This window comes from Mauremys reevesii, linkage group 2, assembly GCF_016161935.1.
Source record: "Mauremys reevesii isolate NIE-2019 linkage group 2, ASM1616193v1, whole genome shotgun sequence".
NCBI lineage: Eukaryota > Metazoa > Chordata > Testudines > Geoemydidae > Mauremys > Mauremys reevesii.
In genome coordinates this window covers 48,216,947-48,237,631 of record NC_052624.1, presented here as the reverse complement: position 1 = coordinate 48,237,631, position 20,685 = coordinate 48,216,947, and the positions used below count along the sequence as shown (strand labels likewise).

The 20,685-nt window shown below is 38.2% G+C and overlaps 1 protein-coding gene across 3 annotated transcripts in view; it reads left to right on the top strand.

Moving 5' to 3' along the window:
- Positions 1 to 20,285, top strand: part of SLC25A13 (solute carrier family 25 member 13) — a 133,091-nt gene extending 112,806 nt beyond the window's left edge. For all 3 annotated transcript variants that reach the window (XM_039522376.1, XM_039522374.1, XM_039522373.1), the window contains 5 exons: positions 2,877 to 3,017; positions 12,940 to 13,078; positions 17,457 to 17,615; positions 17,717 to 17,807; positions 19,028 to 20,285. In XM_039522376.1, coding sequence (XP_039378310.1) covers positions 2,877 to 3,017; positions 12,940 to 13,078; positions 17,457 to 17,615; positions 17,717 to 17,807; positions 19,028 to 19,217 — 720 coding nt within the window. In that variant the 3' untranslated portion in view covers positions 19,218 to 20,285. The remainder of the gene's footprint in view (positions 1 to 2,876; positions 3,018 to 12,939; positions 13,079 to 17,456; positions 17,616 to 17,716; positions 17,808 to 19,027) is intronic.
- Positions 20,286 to 20,685: the final 400 nt, after the last annotated feature.

Below are 20,685 nucleotides of genomic sequence, written 5' to 3'. Positions count from 1 at the left end.
GTGTCTACACTGCAGTTTAAATACCTGCGACTGGCCTGTGTCAGCTGACTCGGACTTGTGAGCCTCAGGCTGTTGGGGGGCTGTAAAATTGCAGTGTGGACATTTGGACTCAGGCTCGAGCCTGGGCTTTGGGGCCTTCCCCTCTCATGAAGTCCCAGAGCTCAGGCTCCAGCCCAAGCCCAAACATCTACAGTGGCTAAAATGGACCATCTGTATGTGTTTAATTGCAGTGTAGACATGCCCTAAGCGTTCTACAAATGTAAGCAAATTAAACCTTCCAGTGTGAGGAAACTAAGTGATAAAATCCCCATTTTGCAGATTGGAAATTGATACAAAGGAAGGGTAAGTGCCCAGAGTCACTAACACTTAATTCTGTGTAGGTTATAAGTGGCCATGGAACTCTGAGACTTACTGTAAGACACAGCTTCAGAAAGACACATCTGCTTTATACATATATTTCATTGTTCCTCAAAACTGAATCTGTATCTTTGCTCTGGCATTCAGATTTACACTTTTAAGCATTTTTTTATGGATTTGTAAATTACTCAATACATTTTAGTGAGTTTTCCTCATCCCTGTTCAGTTTTATAAATTGAACTTCCATTTTGTCATCTTCTTTTGGATTTTGATATTTGGTTTCCTCTTAGTGAAAATAAAGGAAATATGTGTATATTCAGTCAGGACACAGTGAACTGCTAGGAAATCAGGTGTGTAGAAAAATATGGAGAAAAAATAGTCTATTTTGCACTAATGTAAATCTGTTCATAAGTGTGGAACAAAGTTTATTTGATTATTCTTCAAATAAAGGATTGGGAACAGTCTGAATTTTAGTTATAGGATACTGTGCTACGACAAATGTGTTATCTCTTTTTAAAAATCTTTGTTCTAGAAGAACAAAGATCTTTAAAAATAAAGTATGGAAAAATTACGTAAGATTATGCCAAGGGCTGAAGATTTATGTAAAGCAGGAGCACTGACTTATAGTTAACTCTGGAAACCAAGTGGTGAAGAGAAAAGGGGTTAGGCTTAAAATAATGTTTTTCAGAGATCTTTGACGATGTATATTCACAAATGGATATAACACATTACATGTAGGATTTTTCTCCTCCTCAAAATGAAAAATGTCTAATTGCATGTAGGAATACTTAGTATGTGCCTCATGAAGTGATACTTATGTAAAATAGCAGTTTGAGTCGCCATAAAGGCTTTCCAATAATTTTGATTCCTGATGTTTTGGGAGGTGTGTGGATGGGGAGGAAACTGATAGCAGCAGACTCACTGTTTTATCACTAATATTTTGCTTGAAAAGTATATATTCATAAAATACAAAATTGAGGTATTGAAGAATTTCTGTTGTCAACAGGAATAGCAGTTTTATGCGTACCAGTATTCTGGTTTGGTAGAAGCAGCTAAATTATGCCAATTTGAAAGTCAAAACCAGTTGAGCTGAACAAGAGCATTCTTTTTATGGTCAAAATAGGAAACATTTGGGATATTTTGGAGGTTATATAAAAACTTTAATTTGTAACCACACAATATAAGTGCAGTCTAAGTGGTAGGCAAGAATAGTTGTGTATGCCATTTACTGTTTCTCTGGTGTATTAGTTAAATAGCATTACAGCACACTTTTTGTTGGAAGATGGTTAATGTGTGCCATTATTAATTTTAAAAAACCGCAACCTCTCCTCCCTTCCCCCCAAACAGGTGCCCAGAGTGCTTCAGATATGCTGCTTTTTCATTTATGGCTACTTCGATTTTGCTATTTCATTCTAAAATACTATTTATTTATTTTTTGCATTAGTTTTTGCTTTTCATGCAAATGTGGTAGCATACCTGGTACTCGAGCAGGATACAATACTTTTGCTGTATAACTAAGCAAATTGATATGTGGTGGGAAAACTGTCTGCAGAACTTTGGATTGGGGTTTGAATGAATAATATTGCTTCTACTTAATTTCATGTAATACTTCTTTGTAATTTTGATGCAGGAATAAATCTTTAACAAGATCTGTCTATATAGTCAAAGTGAGAAGGCTTCATGCTGCAGTAGTTATCATGAGTAAGAGTAACAGAACTAGTTAAGACCCTAAAATATGTGTCCATTGTAAAGAGCATTACAGGTAGTTTAAATCCATTTGTGAGATTTAAAAATATATATATATAAACCCAGTTTATAAATAGAGATTTTTTTGATTAATAAACTTCTTGCAGTGCTGCAAAATAACTAAGATTTTGCAACAAAATAATGATCCTGTGTACAGATGATGTACAGATTTCTGAAAACGGACTAAAATGACTTTTGATGATGATCAAATTTTGGAGATCCGTAAATTGTAAAAAGCATAGGAAATTCACTGCTTTAAATTCATATGTTCTCTGGTGTTCTCTGAACCAGTGCCAAAATTGTTAGAGAGAGATCCTGCCAGACCCTTCTCTTCAGTAGCATGTTTAAGTACTGGCAGGCAGATCTCAGTTTCTTTACTTAGTTATTAATTCTTCCTTTCATTTTATTACTTGCTTTACAATGTTCTTGGCTTGTTGGTATTGTGAAAATTGATGTTGCTGAATTTTTCTTCTAACAGCAACTGAGCTAATGTCTTTACTGTAGTACAACTGAGCTAGTGTGATGTACTGAAATGTTACTAACATATCTCTCTCCTTCTCCATTCCCTCATCCTTCACACTGAGTGAGGCTAGATGTTTTATCTTGAGGATTGTAATGCATTAACTAATTACTACTAAAACTCCATAATTTGTAATGGCTTAGCTGACTGTACCAGGAATGAAACCTCTTTCTCTTGAATGTTGCAAGATCTTCGCAGCTCATAGTTTAATGTGTTCACATGTTCATCTTTCCCCTTCACCTTTTACTTTCAGGCTGGAGGTTCTCAAGTGATCTTCACAAATCCATTAGAAATTGTCAAGATCCGATTGCAGGTGGCTGGCGAAATTACCACTGGTCCACGAGTTAGTGCCCTCACTGTATTACGGGACCTAGGCTTTTTTGGCCTCTACAAGGTAACTTTTTATTAAATGTGAATTGAAATCCAATACTAAAAGCCTCTGTAAATAAGAGACATTAATTTTAGTAGATTAATTCCATCATGCTTAGGAAGGTTGATGTGCAAATATGATTGGTACAGGACTCATCTTTGATTCTTTACTGCTTCATGAGATAGCTATATCCTTATCCTTTACTTAACAAAAGGATTATACAAAATACTGTAGCCATAATGTTTGCTTGTAGGCATAGTCCTAGATTTCTCTCCCTCCCTCCCCACATGCACCCACACACAGGGGTAGGGGTAGAGATATGGCAATAAAAACCATGGAATGTTGTGGCCCTCTAGTGTTCCCTGCATATACCTAAACAGAGAGGCTGTGGAAAGATATATGCATTCCAACCATAGTTACTCACAATATGTCTTTATCTAATGTTGTGCAGTTAGAATTATTGAAACATTGTGAATGTAGAATTATTCAAAACTATCTGGCCAGATCATCTGCTAGCTTAAATCGGTATAGCTCCTTTGACTAGAATGCACTGGTTTACTTCATGCATCTAAGGATCTAACCTAATGTCCTACCCAAGCTATAATAAAAATTAACTGTTTTCCAGAGTGTAAATGACTTGATTTTAAATCCACTTTTGAGGTATTAAAACATAGAGACTCACTTTTTTTGGAGTTGTGGGTTTGATTTGCTGCTACGTTTCACTTACCAGCTTATCCAGATGTTATAATTCATTTTAGTGATAAGCATTTAAGTGCCATATAAAACTAGTTTAGAAATACAGACAACAGGAACCAAAGAGTCTGGCATAAGGGCAAACCCCATAGTTCTCTAGCAAGTTTTCCCTGCCAGGTTAACGGACCAGTTAGTAGAAAGAATAGGGATGGGCACAGAGAGCCCCACACTATAGCCATTACCCATGTGAGCAATCTGCACTCAAGTGAGTAGTCTAGTTCTCCTCAGTTTATGCAAATAAGGGCAGCCAGGTTGGAGCTTTTTGTAGAGAAGCATAGAAGGGTAGGACATCTCGTTGTCCATAACATTAAAAGTCATGTCTTAACAAGTTTAACCACAGGACAGAAAGTAATGGCTATATTCTAGTAGTTCTCAAACTGTTTTTTCCATTCCGCAGTCTACTGTGTACAGAAGCAGGATTGACCACCTTCCTACTGTACATCCTTAATCCAGTATTTGGTGGTGTAGGGCAATATTTGTGTGTATTTTTTAGTAGCGATGCAGTTTTAACCTGAAACAAAAGACAGCATGAACACCATCTGAGTACTGAAGAAAAAAAAGTGCCACCATATTTACGCGTCATTTCCATTTGTAGTCATACAGTTCTTAAATTGTTCTGTTAACATCACAATGGAGAAATTGGCATATGTGAGTGGATGATGTATGTGTGTTTTGGCCTGGAGAGCAGTACAGACGTCTGAATAGGACTTAACGGGGAATGGTTTTTCCCTCTAAATTGACTTGCTAATTTTTTGGCCATCTCACTCTAGCTGATCCTGTTGTCATTTATTGGGAGTGTATACATCAGGGTGTTGCTCGGGGCCAACATTACAACTGAAAACGTGGCTGTGGTAAGCATTCCACGTCCCTAAGGCTATACAGGCTTAGAGGACAGGTAGTGAACTTTACATATTCTTGTTGAAATGAATTAGAATTATGATTAGAAAGAATGCCAAATTACTTGTTTAGAGTAGAGTTTATAAATAACTTTTCTGAGCAGCTGGTGCTAGTTGTTGAATTCAATTGGTTGTATTCTTTTTATTTTAAATAGCATTATCTTCACAGGTTATTGTCACTTAGTGTAGAAGCTTTGGAAATATTTGTTTGCGAGGCACAGAACTCTTTGTTAACGGCTTATAATGATAATTTCCAAATGTAGTTTTGCTTCTGAACATATACCAATTTTAATCACAGATTATGCTGTTACCGTGCTAAATATTCACTTGAGAGACAAGCTTTATCCACACTGTGAAAGCCACAGAAGCCTATTTTTTATCTCTGATTTTGTCCTTTTATACATTTGTGGAATTCAGTGCCTATGAAAACTTGACAGTCCTGGCTGTCAAAATAATGCTTATTCAGTCATCAGAAACTACTGCCCCAAAGTATTTACCAATCTGGAGTGAATTTTAACCAGTGACTTGAACTGAAAGACACTATTATTTTTTAAAGCTATATAGTTCAATTAGCAAACTATTTTATTAAATTAAGTAAATACACAAGTTGAACATCTAGGTAATATTAAGTGCTCTAAATGTTTTTTTAAAATATCTGAGTAAATATGGACCCCCCAGTGCTAACTAATAAAATGTTAAACAGATATTTTATCAAGGTACTATCTTTATAATAAATACTCTAATGGGGGTAAGACAGATCTTCCATATTTTGAACTTGTTTGTTTTATGCTCAGTGTCCTTGCAAAGATAGTTCTATGATTAAAAACGCTATCCCAAACGGTGAATTTCCTTCCTTTAGTAGGCATAAATCAGACCCCACCCCGCTCTCAGGATTGTAGAAACATTTTTCTTGGATGATGGCTTGACCTTGTGTTTTTAAATTGTAGAGTACTTTGACAGAGGTTTGTCTGGAGTTCATATAAATATTCAGTCTGTTTAGCAACTAATTCTGGTGGACGGATGCTGTTTAGGACCGATGAATTTATCATCTAGATATAAACATTAGAAGCCATCTTTCTGACAGAGTGAGCAGACTTTGCCCCTCGGGGGTCTTAGGTGCCAGACATCTCTCTTAGAGGCTTTAGTTAAGCCTTTCAAGGAGCATCCACTCTGGTTCTAGCCATGATGGAATGTAGAACCACCCTTTTGCTATTTGCCCTATTGAGCTCTGACTTCTGTGTATATGGCAGTATCTCTTTAGGTTTCTGTTCCCCCTCCCCCACCTCTTAACAGACAGATAAATCTCCATCCATCCTCAATAAAGTTGATGAACTGAACCTGGCTCACCTAGGGTTGATAAATATTGCCATCTCACATCTAGCAACCCTAAATTCTGTACATCAGACTGTCAAGCTGCTAGTAATGTTGCTCAGGGCTAAATGCTCCTGTAGGCATGGATCTGAGTGGGGTTTGAAAGGGGGAATTGCAACATCATGACATTGCCCCTCTTTCCATTTGACCCTACAAGAGCCCTTCCTGAGTGCTCTTGAGTGGGGAGGAGATGCCCATTCTCAGCGGAATAGTTTCCCACTGCTTTGCGTCATGTGGCATCAGAGAATAACTTCTTCAGTGTTAATTTACTCCTGCTTTCTGAACTCTCTTGTCCCTAGGGTCAGTGGTAGTGCATCTGGGAAATTTGAAGAAAAATGATAGTTTAGACAAGGTTAAAGTGGGTTAGTATGAGACGTAGCAGTAAAAGTACCATTGTCCTTTTGTGGATTTTTCCTGCAGAGAGAGACAGGATTCTCTCTGTCAGTTTCCACTTGCAGAGTTTCCTTCCAATTGTTCTTTTGGGGGTGGGGAAAATGGGTTCCCTCCCACTCCCATTGCATTATATGGCAGAGGGATTGGCCCATGGAAAACAAGATGCTACCAGAGGCTCATACAACTACGCTGAAACTGTTTAACGTTTGCAAAATGCTATTTTTTTCAAAAAGGGGAATGGATACCTTAACTAATCTTTTCAACTATCATGGATGAGAACAGGCATAGTACTTATCAGTCAGTTAGTCCATCTGTAAGTACAGTAATAGACCTAAAGTATTACTTTTCTGTACGAGGCTAGCTTTTATATTGGGAGTTTGAAAACTTCTTCTTAAAGAATGGTCCACCAGTCTGCTGCATGCCAGCTTTTCAGTTCCTCTCATGCTGTTTTGGTACTGTATTGATTTCTGGACAACAAGGAAGAATCTGAAAGATTTGCATTGATTCTTCTTTCTTTAATCAGAAAAAAATGTGTACATATCAAAGCTGTCCTATTTACAAAAGACCCTATACTTTACATATCTGTCATGCAGGAAGAAGTCTCCTTATTAGAATTTTGCCTAAGTAATGACTGAACAAGGACATCATGATTTGGCTCAGTAGGAGTTTTTTTTGTCTGACTGTATCACTTAAGCATACAGTGAATTCTCGACAAATGCATAATATTCAACTGAGAATTGAACTGGGAACTAGAGAGCAACAACATTAGCACATCACATAATCAATTTCTTCTTATACCTTAGAAATTTAATATCTCCATCATGGTTGTTAAATGTAGAGAAGATTTTGCTAAGGAGCCCAAATACTAAACTAGGCAAGTTAAATTACTCTGTGTATCATGGAAAAATATGTTTTCATGATTTGAAACTTTAGCTAGGAACCAGAGAATCATACATGCTGATCCTGTCTTCATGCACAACTTGAAAAGAGCCCCATTCTTTGGCCAAATTCCATGTATTTTTGTGTTCATTTCCAACCCTGAAACAGTTTTTTAATCCTACATTGCCAGCTGTTCTGCTATTCTAGTGTTTACCTGCACAGTTAATGAGAATTGCCTGGGCAGAACTAAATATGGATGAGATAAGAGGAATATGAAGCCTTTGTTGTCCTACTTATAATTGTAAACCAAAAGCAATTTTTGAGAAAAAATACTACATTCTGATTGGATGTTTAGTGACATGGTCAGATAATTGACATTCTTTATCTAGTTTTTTTGTTTGTTTTTTTTTACAAATACATCCTTGTGATAAGAAGTGTAAAAGAAATCAGGTTTTTTTGTTTTGTTTTGTTTCACCAATAAGAAGCCTGTGGTGTACAATCTGTAATTGGTCAGAAAATTTCATCATTTGAAAAAGGTTGGGTTGACGCTCCTTACTTATTTAAAGCTACTAGGCAAATATTTTTCTTTTTATATGAACTTTTGAACTACTCGTGTCATGTTTTAGAGTAATTATTCTAGAATATCATACTGTTCATACCACCTGCTCCTTTGGGGAGGTAAATATTGTGCCCCTTATATTGAGCCAGTTTGTTTCCTTAGTTGTCTTTCAAATTCTACAGCTACCGGAGCTGGGTGTTCTGTGGATGGCAGTTATTGTGAGAAAGTAGCTTGCCGACACCAAAGCGTACCCAAAGCAGACAGAATACTTACTTATTCTAACCCATAATATGCTATTTGTATTGTTGGGCTAGTGTCTTTAACAATCTTTAATTTCTGGTTTATTTTAATGGTAGTATAGTAGAACTTATACATCTCACAGTAAAGAGTTTTGGAGTCATCTTACAAGATTCAGCAAGGTTTACAGTCTGTCTTTCACTGTAATATTTCTCTGTGCTATGAATAAGGTCAAACTGAGGTCCATGGAGTATTCTGCTAATTTCTGTTGGCATATTAAAAATTAAATAAAATTACTGTATAATACTCAAACTTATTTAACACAAAACATTTAATAAAATAATCTTTGCATTGTAATGCATTATATCAGGATGTAGCTACTACATATTCTTACACTATTTCTTTGGATAGTATGTTGTTGGGTGTCTTGTTACCTAAAGATATAACAAATAACTTTGCCTTAAAATATTGATTGACGAAAAATAAATGTTATGGTCCCATTTTAAATAGCAAATATTAGAATATATTTAAGTCAAATTCTTATCAGAAAATAAATATTGCCAGCAAAGGTTTGCACTTTAAGTGCTAGAATTTAATACACAAATTTCCAAAACTCTGCACTGCTTAATTCTTGCCATATTATGGATTGGTTCTTGGGGAGTTGAGACGGGAAGTTTGATCTCAGCTAACGTATAGATTTTTGAAAACAGCAGAGGTATCACAAATACACAAATTATGTGTTGACAACGGCTTTATAAACATATTAAGCAGGAATATTTAGTAAAAGTTAAAGAGTGTTTACATAGAGTGCTCATTGTCACCCATACTAGTTCTCATGCATGAATACATGCAGTTTGAACAGTTGTATTAAAAATAACAAAAAAGAAAAAGGAAAAAATCCAGCCCACTGAGTAATGCTGATAATTTTTATCTGGGACTTAGCAAAGCATTCGAGATTGGTACTTCCCCCCCTCTAACTTAAATAGCTAAATGCATGCAGTTGTGTTTATTGGTTTAAATATATATATTGGTTTAATCCAGTATGATTTTAAAATGAAGGAAATGACAGCCCCCCAAAATTGCTATGTCTAATTCTGTAACATGGATGGTAGCCGGCTGACTCTTAACCAAAGAAGTGCTACTTGGGGGCTGTTACAGTTTTGAATCTGATGGGTTAAGTTGCGAGTAAAAATGAAGAAGAATGCTAAGGGATCAAGAAGTGACATGCTGCCTATTGTTTGTAGCTATAGGATCAAAATAACAATTATACATGCCAAATAAATTCTAAACCTGCAAGGTAGAAAAAGAGGGGGTGGCTGTAAGTACAGGTGCCAAAAGCATTAAATAACCCTCTCAGACAAGGTGCACCACTGTTGTCTTGAATACTTCTAGGTCCCCCCAGTCTGGCATTTTCCCCCCTGCACTAGACAATGTGCATTCACTGCAGGAGACTAGGTTAAGCCTGCGTCTCCCAGACCTGCTGGCTCCTTGTGCCCAACCCGACACAGAGGTGCCTTTGTGAGTATAATTACCCTCCCCTTGTAGTAGAAATAGTTTATTTAGAGCCTTATTTGCAGGTAGGGCTGGACTAAGCAGGAATTAGCATGCTAAAGAACTGCCCCAGCTCTGACTTGGATTTGTTTATCAGAATCCACGGGAAAATCAGGGATGCTTTTGCTCTATTGGTTTGTTCAGCAAGATACTATCCAAGATTAAGAGCTTTAAAGTCATTAAAGAGATTGAAGATGGGAGCCAACTGGCAGTTGCATTAGGGAGGCGCATGTCGCGGTGTGTAGGATCTCCCAACAATTTCATGCCTGGCAGGGTCTGCGCCCTGGTTGCCAGAATAAACTTAGGCGGATGATCCTAACAACTTGCTGAGGACTGATTAAAACTCTGTTTGGCTTTCAGCACGTTGTCCACATCAAAAAGGTGTGAGAAGTAAAATAAATGTTTCTTTAGCATTTCAAGATACTGTGGCCAATCTCCCTAAGCCTTCCTAATTGGCCTAGGCTGGTTGCGGATGATTAACTTGAAGTTAAATGAGGCCTGCTTTTAAACATGCTTTCCCAGACTTTAAACAGAATGATGAGAGGAAACTTTAGACTGTTGTGATATTGGAACTGAGCCAAAGTGGGTTATTATTAAAGTGGATCCAAGTTTTGATCCAACTTTGTTTACACTTAAGCCAACTTAGTTGACAGACTTTCTCTCTGTGTACCTGAATGCATAATATTGGGGGTATTAAAAATATGCTATTTCTGTCGAAGAGAGTGCTATAACTAGGGGGGAAATATTAGCAGTTCAGAGTGAGTGAAGAGTTGCTTGTAGTTGTAGCGTATTAATTTCCACAAGTTATTTTAATTATGTGGAGATATGTCAGAGTATGAAGGAAACACAGAGGAAAACATGCAGGCTGTTTAATGATAGCACTGCAAAGAAAATAAGAGCAATAAATTCCTGAGGCAAATGCAGTATAGAGATTTGCCTTGGGAAAAGAATGTTTAAAAATAAAGCTTTAGGGAAACAATGTTCGTACTGCAAAATATCACTAGCTGAATGTTGCCTGTGAGATAAATGTAACCAGAGCACACACTTGGTTGTTGCAGAATGTTGTCTGTTCACATGTAATTTTGTTTAAAAGGGAGTGTGGAAATTCTATGTGAAGATTAAAGATCACCATAAAACAGGCTTCTGCTTCAGCATATAACAGGAATTCTTGTGCAGATAGTGATGTACACTAAATATTTTTGAACATCCAAAACAAAATAATGGGTTACCAGGAACTCTTGAGAATCCAGCCTTATCCAGTGCTCACTGTGTAGGATGTCTGCTGGCACTAGTCAGCATCTCACTAGCAGTGGTGTTCCAACTTGCATTAGTCATTGTTCCAATGTTCTCTGACCACCACACCCACACCGTATTGCCGGGAAATCTCCTCTCTTTTCCAGGAACTGATTTTGCCAATACACTTCCTGTACATCAGACTATGCTTTCCCTAATTCAATTTTTTTCTCCTTTCAGTTATTCTGACACCTTGGTGTGTCTGTATATTTGTCTGCTAAACAGCATATACTTGTAACAAGTAATCAGTGTTATACAATATTCCAGCACAGAAAAACTCATCTAATATGTTCAGGCATATCATTAGATTTCATGAGATAAGTGCAGATCAGAGACTATTTATTCCGTTAGGCATAGGTTGACTTCTGACTTTCATCTTGATTTGTCTGTCAGTCTACCTAACGTAAATACCTTAAGTAACTCTATTGAAGTTACCATTTGTAAAACTGGTGTGAGAAGTGATACCTTAATAATGGCTTTAGTATAAGACTCTAAATAATCCCAACAGGCTAGAGGAGCAGCTTGGCACCTGTTGGAAGGATTGTGGATGAACCAAAAAATGGTCTACCCTGAATCTGGAAGGGTAGAGAGCCCAGGGCGGGAGACACCGGGGTCCTAGCCAAAGATGTGAAAAATCTTTTACCTCTACTTTTCTCTTCCTGTCCTTCCCCTCTTTCCAAATACATTACCTGTTTGTCGCAACACATTCCTTCTAATCACAACCTTAGTGTTTTCAAACTCTTTGCTGGATCTCTGTACTGAAGTTCGTATGCAATTTCTTATGGCAGTTGCAATGTGGGCATTGGCATGTGCCTAATTTTCATTGACCATCTGCAGAAGCTATACACCTCTTCCCATCTTGTCTGACTCTTTTACTTTCATTCTTCTGAAGAACTCTGGTTGTCTGCTACTGCCCCAAAACTTTACTTGCTTTCTTCTCTTCTTTTAAACAAAAACAAAATTTCAGAGAACATAGCAAACAATATTTCAGATCTTAAACTCCATTGGGTTTTCAAATCAATTAGGCATATGGATAGTAAGGCAAATTATTTTATCAGCCAGTGCTGAAGATCCTTTATTTATTTATTTTAAATCTACAATTTAATATAGTCCTTGTATTTTCCTGCAAATGTAAAAAGCATGTTTTGTGTAAGAATTGTGATTATGGGCACATTATCACTCTTTTGTAAATGAGAGCATGTCTCATTAATCTCTCCGTCACAATATGTTTTGTTTTTGTTCAGCAGTTACATAGTCTATTGCAGGGGTAGGCAACCTATGGCACGCGAGCTGATTTTCAGTGGCACTCACACTGCGGGTCCTTGCCACTGGTCCGGGGGGCTCTGCATTTTAAATAACGCTTCTTAAACATTTCAAAAACCTTATTTACTTTACATACAACAGTAGTTTAGTTATATATTATAGACTTAGAGAAAGAGATCTTCTAAAAACATTAAACTGTATTACTGGCACGCGAAACCTTAAATTAGAGTGAATAAATGAAGACTCGGCACACCGCTTCTGAAAAGTTGCCGACCCCTGGTCTATTTGTCTGTAAATAGGTTGGGTTACACTTATTTCTATGGGGTAATTATTATAAAGGGGAAGTTCTGTGATGAAGACCCAACCTAGGACTTGTATCAAACTCATCCTGAATCTCATGCAAAGCTGGATGGCAAAAATTTCAACTACTTTTTGTTCTCTAAAGAAGTTATCAGAGTTTACCCAAGCAAGATGGCATTTTTTCTATTAATGGCAAATAACTGCAGTATTAAGGAGAGAGAGAGAGAACAAGTGGAAAGTAATACCATTTATTGAACCAACAAATAATATACAAACTTTTGTATGGAGTTAAATACACGTAATTATTTCTCACAATTTTGAAAAAAATTGTTTTTTTCTGCATTTTTTTTTTGCAGTAGAGAGGAAAAACTGGAATGTTGCTCAAGTTTCTCATCTCCATTCTTGGTTTCATTGTGATCTTTCTCTGATCACTCAATTTTGTTTCACACAGGGTGCGAAGGCATGTTTTCTACGCGATATCCCCTTCTCTGCCATTTACTTTCCATGTTATGCTCACTTGAAAACTGCATTTGCAAATGAAGATGGACAAGTTAGCCCTGGAAGTTTGCTCATGGCTGGATCAATAGCTGGTAAGTACCTGAATTCCTTCGCGTATGGCATACTGTTGCACCTAGATATCACTGATAGATGCTTTAGAAATGTGTTTATTAATGAGGGATTGTAAAGGCAAAAAATAATTGTTCTATACCAAGGTGTCAACATTTAGATATTAGATTGCAGAACATATAACTGATCCAGATGAGGTGGCGTTAATATGAAGGCACTCTGTATTTTTGACCTAACGATAGCATTTATATTACCATTTGTAGTAGTAAAAAGAGAGCAAGATTTTAGTCTTGAAATATTAATGTAGTGTGACATCTTGCCTAGTCAAGCTGTTATGCTGTTGTCCGTTTTGGTTGGTTGATCGGGCAAGTTGTTACTGTGAAAGTGGTTCATGAAAACATTCATTTCATTCTCTACTTCTTTGTGATCAAAAGAAACTTGAATATCATTTTGGTATGGAATCCAAATGCATACTAATGATACAAACATCTAAGCAGGCCACTAGCAGATTCTGACAGCATGGTAAAAGTAAGTCATTGACCACAGGATCCAACACAGCATCTTGGCTTTGTGTTTTTGTGTATTTTTTTCTATTTAATCTTTTTTTATTTAAAAAAAATACATTTCTGGTGATTTTGATCCAGAGTTTCTTTGAATCAGCATATACTTAAGGCAGCATAAGCGAAATAATAAATAAAAGTCTATCCAAAAACTGAACACCAGTTATGATGATAGATAATAGAAATGTAATGGTCCTGGAAAAAGCCTGCTTCTGTTTTGCATGGTATGAAAAGACAGATAATAGATGCCTATTTCTACCCTGCTGCGTTGTGGTTAAAGGTTGGGGGGAGGGGGGATTGTATGGAATCACAAATCCAAATTTTTCTCACCTGCCACATGGGAAATCTGGTCAGAAAAGACAGTTGTTGGGGGTTTTTTTTCTTGTGCATCTCAAATTGTCGATCCTCAGGGCTCGTTTAATTCATTTTGGGGGACTGAGACTGAATGTTGGGACTCATCTTGGGAATCTGCTGCACTGCTGACAGGTATTCTGTGTGCAGTGTGTCTTTGTACTGATGCGTTTCATCTCTAAGGGTGTCTGCGCTAAAGGGCTAGAATATGTAATGTAAGGATGCATTTTTGAGCCCAAATTTGCCTCTGTGGCTGCTGCTGAGCTTCTAGGGCTGGGAGGATTTTAACAGGTCCCTGCAATCTTAATTTAGCATCTGCCTAGCTGAGAGGGGCTCATCAACCTAAAATTCCTCCTCCTCCTCCGACATTCTATATCCTAAAGCTCAGCAGACTCCAAATCACAGGCAAAGGGTGCGGAGGATCTGCTGAGGGAAATGTGTATACAACTATAAGGAAAAGGAATTCTCTCCTTCCACTCCCCCTGTGTTAATGGCTCACAGACTACTAGACATAGACCAGTGGTTCTCAAACTTTTGTACTGGTGACCCATTTCTCATAGCAAGCCTCTGAGTGTGACCCCCTCCCCGTATAAATTAAAAACACTTGTTTATATATTTAACACCATTATAAATGCTGGAGGCAAAGCAGGGTTTGGGGTGGAGACTGACAGTTCGTGACACCCCCACCCCCATGTAATAACCTCACGACCTCCAGTTTGAGAGCCCCTGAGACATCTCCTCTGTTAGCAGCACACTCTCCAACGGTTGTAAGTAAAGGGCTAGTGGAGCAGGAGAAAGATGGAGAGAAATAAATCCAGCGTAGGTAGTTGAACTGCTCAGAATGTGGCTACTTCTGTTTTTTTAAACTCCCCTCTTCTTGGAGACAGGTGTGTGTCTGTGTGTGTCCAGACTTTGGGCAGCCTGGAACTTCTGGACATCTTCAGGTGGATTATGACGCAGGCTTAACTCTAAAAACCAGATAGTCGTGCTGAATCACATGCCTTCACTTCTTTCTACTAGCTCTTTGTGCAGTGCCTTGTAGCACATAGGAATTGAGCTGGCACCAGTTAAAACATCTCTAATCAAATGGCTGGTGCTTAAAAAAAAAAAAAAGCCCACAGAAATTGTTGAAAGAAGATGGATTTAAACTCATGTTAATTCTAACCCATTTTAATGGAACAAAACAATTTTTGAACTTTGGAGTCTATCTACAGACCTGAAATATAAGCTGGTATTTTTAAGCCAACCCATTTCTTAGATGTTAACATTTTTCTCTTTCTAGCCATTGTCAGGTGATTGCAGACTGAGATAACTGTCGCTTTGAAGTTCAGCCACAGAAGCAGTCCGATATGTTGCTGATATGTGTTAGGAAATCAGCTATTATGGGAATTTTATTCAGTATTTTCAGTATATAAGCAGATTCCTGCACAGTATTAGAGCCATGATGCTCATCATGTGGAACAGTGCAGGGACATGGGTGCCCTATTTTTATGGAAGCAAGATATTTCTTTTATTAGACGCAAGCTAGTAACCCTGAAGGTCAGAACAAGGGATTGATGAACTGGTGAACTGGAAGATTGGTGCTCCCACTAAAAAGTCATGGGCATGTCATGGAAAAACGTCTCTAAAATGTTGGGTCATATCCTCAGCTGGTGTAAATCAATCTAACTCTTTTGACTTCTGCAGAGGTAGGTTGGTTTACTTTAGCTGAGAATCTGATCCACTGTAGTTTGAGCCAGTTCTGCATCCGTAGCATTGCATAATGTTTTCAGAAGTGTGAGCCTCAAAATGTGCTTCAACTCACCTTAGTTGTGGAAAATACCCATCTTGCACATACACTTTCTGGTATTTGCACAGCAAACTAGGGGTATTCAAATGTGCACATGTATCTTTTGCATGCACGGTTCTCAAGATGTGACCCCGTTATCAATATTTCTTTTCCCCTTGTTTGTTGTTAGGGACACGTATAAAATCAAAACCTGTTTTCCTTAGTTTGATCTTCTCCTGTTGCTCTTTCTTCACCTAATGCCCCAGTCTCTTTGATACAACATTTGATGTGGAGATTATTATAATGTCAAATGATCACAAGTTAATTTGTTCTTTCTGCTTATTTCTCCTATGAACCTCCTCATCCTTTCCCCCCTTATCCCTCTTCATTTATTGTCATATCCTGCTGTGTAATTTGTCTAATTTCAATTGTAAGTTTGTTTTTAAACACAAATGTCCCTAGTAATAAATAACAGGTGAAGAGAGAGATGACAATTAACATAGAGTAAGCAGTATTGTTTCTAAGTACTGTATGTCTTTTGGTTTTCCTTGAAACCATTGGTTGCTCTCTAAACGACAAAAGTCCATCTTTAAGTTGAAGACGTAACTATATCCTGTGGTCAGTAATGGTAAGTGTGGGGAGTAAATCAGCATTTCTGGAATTTAGTTCAGGTGAAACTTCAACCGTGTTTTAGCCTTTGCCTGCCAAATTTGCAAATGTGAAACTTTGTGTGCGTGTGTGCATGCGCATGCTCACGTGCTTTCTTCTTTTCTGGGTTTCGGGAGCGGAGGAGCAGTTCCTATTTTAGTGATATGCGCACACTTACACACAACTTTCAAAGCAGTCTCTTAGAAGGGTGAGATGGTGTTTTGCGCCAGACCATGCTGGTTTGGACAAAAATTGTTACAGAATTATTAAGCCTAAAAAAAAAAGAAAAGGAGATTTATGCATCTGCGTCTGACCAAGTTGGTTTGGAACATATGCAGAATGGAAAAGTAATAAAACCATAAGAGACAGTGTCTTCTGAGCACAGTCTCACTGCCTTTTTTTTTAATCTCAACATGGGCAGCTGTGATTTCCTAGAATGACTTTAGAAATATTGCCTGCTGTTATTCAGTATTTGTTGCTTTCAGCTGATTATCTGCCAGGGTAAATTTTAATTTTCCTCCGAATATTCAATTGAGGATGTCAGACATTGCCCTGCAGCTGAGAAATGTGAGTTTCCTAATGAGAAAAATGAACCCTTTAAACCTTAGCTTGTGCATCTTGCTGATTGTGCACAACATTATGTAGTTCCCAGTAACATTCTGCATGAGGTTGTTTAAGGTGTGTGAACATGCTTTTTCCAGCACATTGTGTGATGAGAATGTCAGAAACCACAAAGGGGCGTGAAAGGGAAAGATTGACGTCATCTCCAAAAACTGTTAACTTATTAACTATGCAAGTTTATGGTTTGTACTGAAAATTTCTGTATGCGCCTCCTGACTTCAAATAACAATATGGTGGGGCTGTTCATCTAACCAGAGCCTTATATGAGTGAAGTACTTTTCACAGTGGCTACCCCTATTCATTGTTGTTCTTCCTCATTAAAAGCAAATATTTGTGGCCTGAGTTTTCTGAGGTAAGACTGAAAGGAACAGTAACTTCCCCATGCAGGAAGCATCTAGTATGTGTAACAACTTACCGATACCTGCCTCTTTTTTTCCCCTGCTTCATTTTTAGGTATGCCTGCGGCCTCTCTAGTGACCCCTGCTGATGTTATCAAGACTCGATTACAAGTGGCAGCCCGGGCAGGGCAAACCACTTACAGTGGCGTCATAGACTGCTTTGGAAAGATACTGCGAGAGGAAGGCCCAAAAGCTTTGTGGAAAGGGGCTGGTGGTATGTAAAACAACTTAGATGCCACTTGTTTGATGACAGGGAACCAATTATGTTTTTAACTTGATTTTTGTTGCTCACGCTTGTTTTGTTTTTCTTTCAAGCTCGTGTGTTTCGATCCTCTCCTCAGTTTGGTGTAACTTTGGTGACTTATGAGCTGCTGCAGAGATGGCTTTACGTTGACTTTGGGGGAGTGTAAGTATACTGTGTGAACGTATCGTTTGGGCCCTGATGCTGCAACTGGTTCTGCGGAAGTGAACCCCTGTGACCCTGCAGAGTCAGCTGCAGGATTGGGACCTTAATGCTTTGCAGTTACAGAGAGAACTTCAAGATCATGAGATAAAAGGCTTCACCTCACGAAATTAATTAAGCTTCTGTGGGATTTGAGCAAGTGTTTCTGTACCCATTTCACAGCAAGCTGGGCCTCATTTTAGTACCATAACAGACCCTGAGAGGATATTTTGGACATGTCAGTGTAAAATGAGACCCTGAGAGGATAAATGGCAGATTGGGGAATAGAACTTGGGATTCCTGACTCCTTCCTATGATAACTACTAGGCAACAATGCACTACCACTTAGTCATTGCTGTTGGGGAGGAGTTCTGCATGTGACCGGGCAGGGAGTATTATTGTTAAAAGGGCTGTAGGTTTCGCTGGAGCAGTTGAAGAATGCAGTGATTGCTCAGTTGTTGGTGGAGCCTCAGTTCTACCTCCTTTTACACATTCATCACTTTTGCTTGTTGCAGCACAGGGATCTGATATTTCCATCACAAGGTATTGACTCTGTTGTGACTACTGCAACCCATGCAACTGCATTTAGGCAGTGTTAGCAGGATAAGGCTTTTAAACGCACCTGAATGGGTTACGATGGCATCAGGGAGATCTCAAGGAGGAAGCAAGAGTGGGTTTTGTTGGCATCAGTTCTCTTACAAGTGTGTAGCTGAATTTGCCATGCTGGGGTGACTACCCCACGCTGAAGCCTCTGCCATCGTGTTTTCACTACTTTTGTTATCCACACCAGATAGATGAAAGCTAACATGGGTATGCCTACCCTTACCACAGTCATGCTTTCATCTGCAGATACCCATACAGAAACATTAGCTGTTCAAACTCTACTGGTTCCTGGATGAGTGATGCAGAGTGCAAGAGCTGGGGATGGGATATGACCACTGTTTACTGCAGTCTCATCGAGTAACACGCTGTACAATTTCATCTAGGTTTGACAACTCTGTGATGATTAGCATGAAAGCTGTTGGGATCTTTCTAAAATATTACAGTGTGATTCTCATTACTTTATAGCAGGGATGTTTTTGCCTGGTGGCTGTGGGATTTTTGACTTTAAGATACTTGATTTACAATTTGTAGAGAGATTTTGGTGTCAGTATTTTTACAGAAATTTTACTTCTATTTTGCAGAAAACCAGCTGGATCAGAACCAGTTCCTAAATCCAGGATCACACTACCTGCTCCTAATCCTGACCATGTTGGAGGTTATAAATTGGCAGTTGCCACATTTGCAGGGATTGAAAATAAATTTGGACTATACCTACCTCGATTTAGGTCATCACCACCTACCTCACAGGCTGCTGCTGCCATTGGACCCTAAGATGTCATGTTACTGCTGTAGAGTTTTATTAGTGGTGAAAGAGCCACTTTTCTGATCAGTCTAATATTTCATTCCTTTAGCTTTTCATCATATATCAGTTAAGTGTCATTTCAGTTTTAAGGCAGTTTTCTTAAATGTAATCATTGGTCTTCGTGCTTCCTTAACCAGATCACTGTGAAATTCTTACCAGTTATTCTTTGGGTTCAGGACCATGAATGTATTGTCCACATCTGACGTGTGCTTTGTGTTTGGAAGGCACTAATATTAGATTCTGTTTGTGGGGGAGGGTCAGGGGTGAGAATTATGAATGCGATCATCTGGCAGGTAACATTCAAATGAGGATTATTATGCCAAAGTGGCTGCAAATTGGATATCATACATTGTCACTGAAATATAGTCAATAGAGATCATGGTGCTCAAGCAGAATGATTTTGACCATACATGTAAATTGGTTATAAGCTTAGTGCGTGTTTGTAGAATTCAAATATACATATATATATATATACACACACAGTACCTGAGACTGCCACTATGGCTTCAACTTTTTAAATATGTACACGCACAAGCTGAGTTTCTGGATTGTATTATGAAGCTTTATGTGGAACATGTTTTTGTAATGGAAACCACATTTATAAACGTTGAGTCATGGTATTCTGTTACTGGTATCAAAATGCCAGGAAGGAAGTGTTATTGTCCATAGTCTTTGCACTTTATGGAAGTACTTTTGGCATTTTATTACACGTACAATGAAATTACAAGACTAGGTGCCTATCTTGGACATGCTGATATCTGGATTCTTGTTTGTATGATGCACTTAGTAAATGCTGCTTGTTTAAATAAATGCAATAGAAAAATCCATGCACTGTATCAATGGTACCTGCCTTAACCACTGTCTTGTAATTGGAAATTATTTGTTTCTAGATTATTTACTTCATTGAGTTGAATAAGGAGATTAAAATATTCTAGAACCCAAGATTTTATTGGGGAGGGGGCGGGGTGTGTGCCTTGCACAATGTTTAGAGGATTGTGTATTTATGAAGATAGAAATAAACCTTTCAAACAGCGAGACAAATGTCTGTTATGCAAGTTGCACAGCAGATTTAATGTGTGTCTTTCAATTTTATACTCTGTTTCAAGGCTAACTTAATTCATTATGCACAGGCATTTACAGGTTGGGTTAGGAATGTAGTTACCTTTGTCCACCTGAGGCATAACAACTTGGGAGTGTGAAGAGGAGAGCCCCTTTGATGGGGCTGGGGCTCAAGAAGAAACTTTTCTTTAGTTAAAAGGCTGAATTGGAGCAAACTTTCATTACTTTGAAGCTCTCTCTGTGTTTAACTATTAAACAATCTGCCTGTGTAGCCAGTGCAGGTTGAAGTGGTCCCCAGCATTGCTCCTAAAAGGTGTCACAAGATTTAGGTCCTTACAGGGCGGTAATCCTTGCTAAATATTTTCATTTCTATTAAAT